The sequence below is a fragment of the Serinus canaria genome, unplaced genomic scaffold (genome assembly GCF_022539315.1).
Source record: "Serinus canaria isolate serCan28SL12 unplaced genomic scaffold, serCan2020 HiC_scaffold_595, whole genome shotgun sequence".
NCBI classification, from domain to species: Eukaryota; Metazoa; Chordata; class Aves; order Passeriformes; family Fringillidae; genus Serinus; species Serinus canaria.
In genome coordinates, this window is record NW_026108709.1 from 1 (window position 1) to 5,889 (window position 5,889).

The 5,889-nt window shown below is 59.3% G+C and overlaps 2 protein-coding genes and 1 long non-coding RNA gene across 5 annotated transcripts; 2 read left to right on the forward strand and 1 right to left on the reverse strand.

The window, feature by feature from the left end:
- Nucleotides 1-39: 39 nt before the first annotated feature.
- LOC127061316 (selenoprotein W-like) lies at nt 40-1,822 on the forward strand (the record flags this gene model as incomplete). The annotated part of the gene is made up of 4 exons (XM_050987976.1): nt 40-54; nt 182-235; nt 922-996; nt 1,095-1,822. Coding segments are annotated over 4 exons (219 nt in total), but the record flags the coding sequence as incomplete, so codon positions are not given.
- Nucleotides 1,823-3,443: 1,621 nt separating this feature from the next.
- Nucleotides 3,444-5,858, forward strand: LOC127061317 (histone H3.3A-like). The gene is made up of 4 exons (XM_050987977.1): nt 3,444-3,587; nt 4,048-4,191; nt 4,890-5,043; nt 5,772-5,858. The coding sequence occupies exons 2-4, from the start codon at nt 4,064-4,066 to the stop codon at nt 5,841-5,843; spliced, it is 354 nt and encodes a 117-aa protein (XP_050843934.1). The 5' UTR covers nt 3,444-3,587; nt 4,048-4,063; the 3' UTR covers nt 5,844-5,858.
- Nucleotides 5,075-5,755, reverse strand: LOC127061318 (uncharacterized). Of its 3 annotated transcripts, none has more exons than XR_007780821.1 (3): nt 5,625-5,755; nt 5,417-5,448; nt 5,075-5,134 (listed from the first exon to the last, which is right to left on the reverse strand). It is a non-coding gene; the product is annotated as an uncharacterized LOC127061318 (long non-coding RNA). The 3 variants fall into 3 exon arrangements; XR_007780822.1 differs by having other exon boundaries at nt 5,417-5,480; nt 5,571-5,755; XR_007780823.1 differs by having other exon boundaries at nt 5,078-5,112; nt 5,407-5,480; nt 5,571-5,755.
- Nucleotides 5,859-5,889: the final 31 nt, after the last annotated feature.

The following is a 5,889-nucleotide window of genomic DNA, read 5'->3' on the forward strand; positions in this document are numbered from 1 at the left end:
TACCCCCCCCCTCACTGCCCATCCCCCAGCGGAGCCTGAGGCTACAAATCCAAGGTGAGCCCCTCCCCCTCCTCCTTTCCTGACACCCCCTCCCCAAAATCCGGGGGGGGGGGGGAACCCCAAAACATCCGGGGGGGTTGGGGAGCCCCCTCCTCATTGCTGCCCCCTCCCCAAATTCCAGTTTGTGAAGCTGAAGCAGGAACTGGAGCAGCACTTCCCGGGAGCCCTGGACGTGGTGGGGCTGGGGTCCCCAAATTTGGGGGGTTTGGGGCTGGGGTCCCCAAATTTGGGGGGGTCGGGGCTTGCTTGGGGCTGCGGTCCCCAAATTTGGGGGGTTTGGGGCTGGGCTCCCCAAATTTGGGGGGGTCGGGGCTTGCTTGGGGCTGGGGTCCCCAAATTTGGGGGGTTTGGGGCTGGGCTCCCCAAATTGGGGGGGTTTGGGGCTGGTTTGGGGCGGGGGTCCCCAAATTTGGGGGGTTTGCGGCTGGGGGCCCCAAATTTGGGGGGTTTGGGGCTGGTTTGGGGCTGGGGTCCCCAAATTTGGGGGGGTCAGGACTGGTTTGAGGCTGGGGTCCCCAAATTTGGGGTGGTTCCTGTGATTTGGGGGGGATCTGCAGGCTTTGGGGTGAATTCACAGGATTTGGGGTGAAATCACAAGATTTTGGGGGGGTTCTCAGGTATTTTGGGGGGGTTCTCAGGATTTTTGGGGTGAAATCACAGGATTTGGGGTGGATCCACAGGATTAGGGGTGAATTCACAAAACCCCCCACAATTTTGGGGTGGAATCCAGAAGGTTTGGGGGGGATCCTGAAGTTTTTTGGGGGGGTCCCCAGGGGGGATTTTGGGGGGGGATCCTGTGGTTTTTGGGGTCCCCAGGGGAGATTTTGGGGGTCTCTCAGCTGCCCCCCCCCACCCCCCCAGAGCGGCCAGGGCACCCCGGAGGTGACGGGATGGTTTGAGGTGACCGTGGGGGGACGCCTGGTCCACTCCAAAAAGGTGGGTGCCCCTCCCCCAGTCCCCACTTTTGGGGGGGTCCCCCACCCCATTTTGGGGTCCCCCTCCCCATTTTGGGGTGTCTCCCCCTCCCCCCCCAGAACGGCGATGGCTTCGTGGACAGCGACTCCAAACTGCGCAGGATCCTGGCCGCCATCGAGTCCCAGCTGGCCTAGGCCCCGCTGGGGGGGGGGGGCTCTGTCGCGACATGTCGCGATATAACGCGATAGAGCAGGAGATATCTCTGGGTATCGCGGTATATCGGGGAGTATCAATGAATATCGCGATATAGTGGGAGATCTCGGCAGATATCGGCCGATATATCGCGATATATCAGGAGATATTGATGGGTATCGCCACGTATCGGGAGATATCAAAACATATCTCTGGATATCGCGATATGTCGGGAGATGTCGCTGGATATCACGATATATCGAGGGGTATCGGTGAATATCAGGAGGAGTCACCAGGTATCGGGAGATATCACGATATATCGGGAGATATCGCGATATATCGGGCGATATCGCCGGCTATCTGTGGCTATCGGGACATGTCGCGACAGCGCTGCCCCCCCCAGCCCCAGCCCCCCCCGCGCTCCATGACGGGAATCGCCGAAACGCCGCCGGCACCGGGCGCTGCCCTGACCCCGCGCGGGGGGAAACGGGGGCTGGGGGGGGCAGAGCCCACCCTAAACCCTCAAATTTCACCCCAAATCTCTTCATTCCACCCCAAACCCTCCGAGCCCACCCAAAACCCCTCAAATTTCACCCAAAATCCTCAAATCCTACCCTAAATCCTTCAAATCCCACCCTAAATCCTTCAAATCCCACCCAAAATCCTCAAATCCCATCCTAAACCCTCTGAGCCCACCCAAAATTCCTCAAATCCCACCCAAAATTTCTCAGATCCCACCCTAAATCCTCCAATCCCACCCAAATCCTCAATCCCACCTAAATCCTCAAATCCTTCACCCCAAATCCCATCCAAACCTCTGCCACCCAAAATCCTTCAAATCCCCTTCCCACCCCCAAATCCCTCAACCCCCCAACCCTCATCCCACCCCAAACCCCCAGATTCCCACCCAAACCCCTCAGATCCCACCCCAAATCCCTCAATTTCACCCCAATCTCTCATTCCACCCCAAACCCTCAGATCCCACCCCAAATCCCTCAAATTTCACCCCAAATCTCTTCATTCCACCCCAAACCCTCAGATCCCACCCAAATCCCCTCCAATTCCACCCCAAATTCCTTCATTCCACCCAAACCCCCTCAAATTTTCACCCAAATCCCTCAGACCCCCCCCCAAATCTTTCATTCCGCCCCAAACTCTTCCTATCCCACCTCAAAATCTTTTTCCTCCCCCTCCCAAAAATCCCTTTTTTACCCTCAAGTCCTTTCCCTGCTCTGGATCCTCCTCTGTTCCCCGAGATGCCTTCGCTGACACCGTTTTGAGCCAAATTCGGCTTTTTTGGGGATTTTCCTCCCTGACAGGCTGAAAAATGGGGGAAAACTCTTTCAAACCACTGAAAAAAGCCAATTATTTTATTATCCCCTCATTTATTTGTTCTTCACCCTCCACTTTGTGGCCTTTTGGGAATAAAATGTTGGAAATGTGAGCCAAATTTGGGTGGATTTTGGGCTGGTTTTGGTTTTAAGTGGTTTTAGGAGAAAATGGAGCTGAGGGAGGAGGGATGGGGGCGGATGCTCTTCAAAATTCTGGGGCTTTTTCTCAATTCTAAAAACTACCATCGTGGGATTGTGAAATTATTCATTTTGGGAATAAATTGATGGATTTGGGTTGGGGTTTTTGGGGTTGTTTCAGGGTTTTTTTGGGATCAACACACTCTGAGCTCTTCCAAGTTCCATGCCCTTACTTAATCCTAAAAAAAAAAGAAATAATGGAATTGCTCTTCTTGGAAATAAAAGACGGAAAGCCAAGAAGTTTTTGGTGGATTTTATGGAATTTGGGGTTTTTTTTGGTTGGTTTTGTGGTTTTTTTTGGTTGGTTTTGTGGTTTTTTGGTGGGGGGATCCTACTGGGTGTTTTCATGGGAAAAGAGAGCAATGATGCCTCGCTCCAAGCTCTCCCAAACTCCATTTTTTATCTTAAATCCCCCAAAACGGAACATCCCAGAGCTGGGAAATTACATAAATGATGGGAATTACAGAATTATGGAATTTTGAGGTGGAAAAAGCCCCCGGATCCCCTCAGGCCCTCATGGCACCCAAGATGGCGGCGCGGCCTCACTCCGAGCTCTCTCAAACTCCATTTTTTTATCTTAAATCCCCCAAAATGGAACATCCCAGAGCTGGGAAATTACATAAATGATGGGAATTACAGAATTATGGAATTTTGAGGTGGAAAAGCCCCCGGATCCCCTCAGGCCCTCACGGTGCCCAAGATGGCGGCGCAGCCTCACCTCAGCCGACCCCCCCCGTTCCCGCCCCGCCGCGCGCGGGGCACGACGGGAACCGCCCTCAGCCGGGACCCGCCATTTTCTGCCGGGAAAGGCGGGAAGGGGGAGATCGAAGCCGCCGCAGCTGCACCGCGGGACCCGCACGGCTCCAGCGCCGCCGCCAGCGCCGCTCGCAGGTACCTGGGGCGCGGCGGCGGCCGGGGGTCGGTACCGGGGAGTGGTGGGGGGAAAGCACCGGGAAGGCTCCGGTACCGGGGGGGGGTGGGGGGGGATCGGGGTCGCCTGAGGAGACGCTGCTCATTAGTCCCGCCTTCCGTGCTATCCCGCGCGCTGATTGGCTAGAATGCGGGGACGTGATTGGTCGCGATGCACGTCTATCAAAGGCGGGGCGCATGAGCGCCACCGTTCCGGCGAATCAGCGGGGACTTCGCGGAGGCTTCTGGGTGTTGTAGTTCGTAATAACGCCGGCGTCGCACTCAATCAATCAGGCTCTGAGTGGCCAGCACGTGACGCGGCGCGGGGCGCTGATGGGAGTTGTAGTCGCGTAGGCCGCGCGCGGCTCCCCCTCCCGGTTTTTCCCGTTTTTCCCGTTTTTTTTCCCCCCGTTTCCCTCCCCGCCGCTCCCGGCGCGCGCAGGCTGTGACGGCCCGGGATGGCCCGCACCAAGCAGACGGCTCGGAAATCCACCGGCGGCAAAGCGCCGCGCAAGCAGCTGGCCACCAAGGCGGCCCGGAAGAGCGCGCCGTCCACGGGGGGCGTCAAGAAACCGCATCGCTACCGGTAACTGGGGATACTGGGAGCGATACTGGGAGGGACTGGGGATACTGGGAGCGATACTGGGGGGGACTGGGAGCGATACTGGGGGGGAGTGGGGGGACTGGGAGCGATACTGGGGGGGACTGGGAGCGATACTGGGGGGGACTGGGGGATACTGGGAGCGATACTGGGGGGGACTGGGAGCGATACTGGGGGTGATACTGGGGGAATACTGGGAAGGACTGGGGATACTGGGGGGGACTGGAAGGGACTGGGGGGATACTGGGGGCGACTGGAAGTGAGTTGGGGGAATACTGGGAGCACTGGGGATACTGGGGGATGATACTGGGAGGGACTGGGGGGAATACTGGGGGGGACTGGGGATACTGGGGGCGATACTGGGAGGGACTGGGGGGGATACTGGGAGGGACTGGGGGGAATACTGGGGGAACTGGGAATACTGGGAGGGACTAAGATGGATTTGGGGTACTGGGAGGGACTGGGGGGATACTGGAGGGACTGAGAGGGACTGGGGACACTGGGAGGGACTGGGGATACTGGGACAGGGAGGGGACACAGGGACATGGGGGTGACACAGGTGGGTGCCAGGGCCCCAGGGGGGGTGCCAGGGCCCCAGGGGGGGTGCCAGGGCCCCAGGGTGGGTGCCAGGGCCCCAGGTGGCCCCCCTGGCAGTGTCCCCAAGGTGTCCGTGCCGTCCCCAGCCCTGGCACGGTGGCGCTGCGCGAGATCCGGCGCTACCAGAAATCCACGGAGCTGCTGATCCGGAAGCTTCCGTTCCAGCGGCTGGTGCGGGAGATCGCGCAGGACTTCAAAACCGACCTGCGCTTCCAGAGCGCCGCCATCGGGGCGCTGCAGGTGAGGGCACACCTGGGCACAGGTGACCTGGGCACACCTGGGACACACCTGGGCACACCTGGGATACACCTGGGACAGGTGAGGGACACACCTGGGTACACCTGGGCACACCTGGGTACCGACAGTGACAGCCCAAAACCGACCTGCGCTTCCAGAGCGCCGCCATCGGCGCCCTGCAGGTGAGGGCACACCTGGGCACACACCTGGGACACACCTGGGCACACCTGGGACACTGGGACCGGTACATGGACACCGACTGGACAGTGACAGTCCAAAACCGACCTGCGCTTCCAGAGCGCCGCCATCGGCGCCCTGCAGGTGAGGGCACACCTGGGCACATACCTGGGCACACCTGGGACACACCTGGGCACACCTGGGACACACCTGGGCACACCTGGGATACACCTGGGCACACCTGGGATACACCTGGGACACACCTGGGCACACCTGGGATACACAGCTGGACACACCTGGAACACCAGCTGGGGCACACCTGGGATCAGCCTGGGCACCACCTGGGGACACACCTGGGCACACCTGGGATACACCTGGGACAGGTGAGGGACACACCTGGGACACACCTGGGCACACCTGGGTACCGACAGTGACAGCCCAGACTGCGACAGTGACAGCCCAAAACCGACCTGCGCTTCCAGAGCGCGGCCATTGGTGTCACCTGTCTCACCTGTGGGTGTCACACCTGTCACCTGTGTGTCACCTGTCCCCAGGAGGCCAGCGAGGCGTACCTGGTGGGGCTGTTCGAGGACACAGGGGTGGGACAGAGGGACACAGGGAGGTGACAGGTGACCCTGTGGCTGTCCCACCTGTCACCTGTGGGTGTCACAC

Bases quoted from the DNA above. Each gene is read 5' to 3' on its own strand.
- LOC127061317 (XM_050987977.1), top strand. From the start codon at position 4,064: ATGGCCCGCACCAAGCAGACGGCTCGGAAATCCACCGGCGGCAAAGCG. The intron at 4,192-4,889 runs GTAACTGGGGAT...TGCCGTCCCCAG, and splicing joins AAGAAACCGCATCGCTACCG to CCCTGGCACGGTGGCGCTGC. The intron at 5,044-5,771 runs GTGAGGGCACAC...ACCTGTCCCCAG, and splicing joins CCGCCATCGGGGCGCTGCAG to GAGGCCAGCGAGGCGTACCT.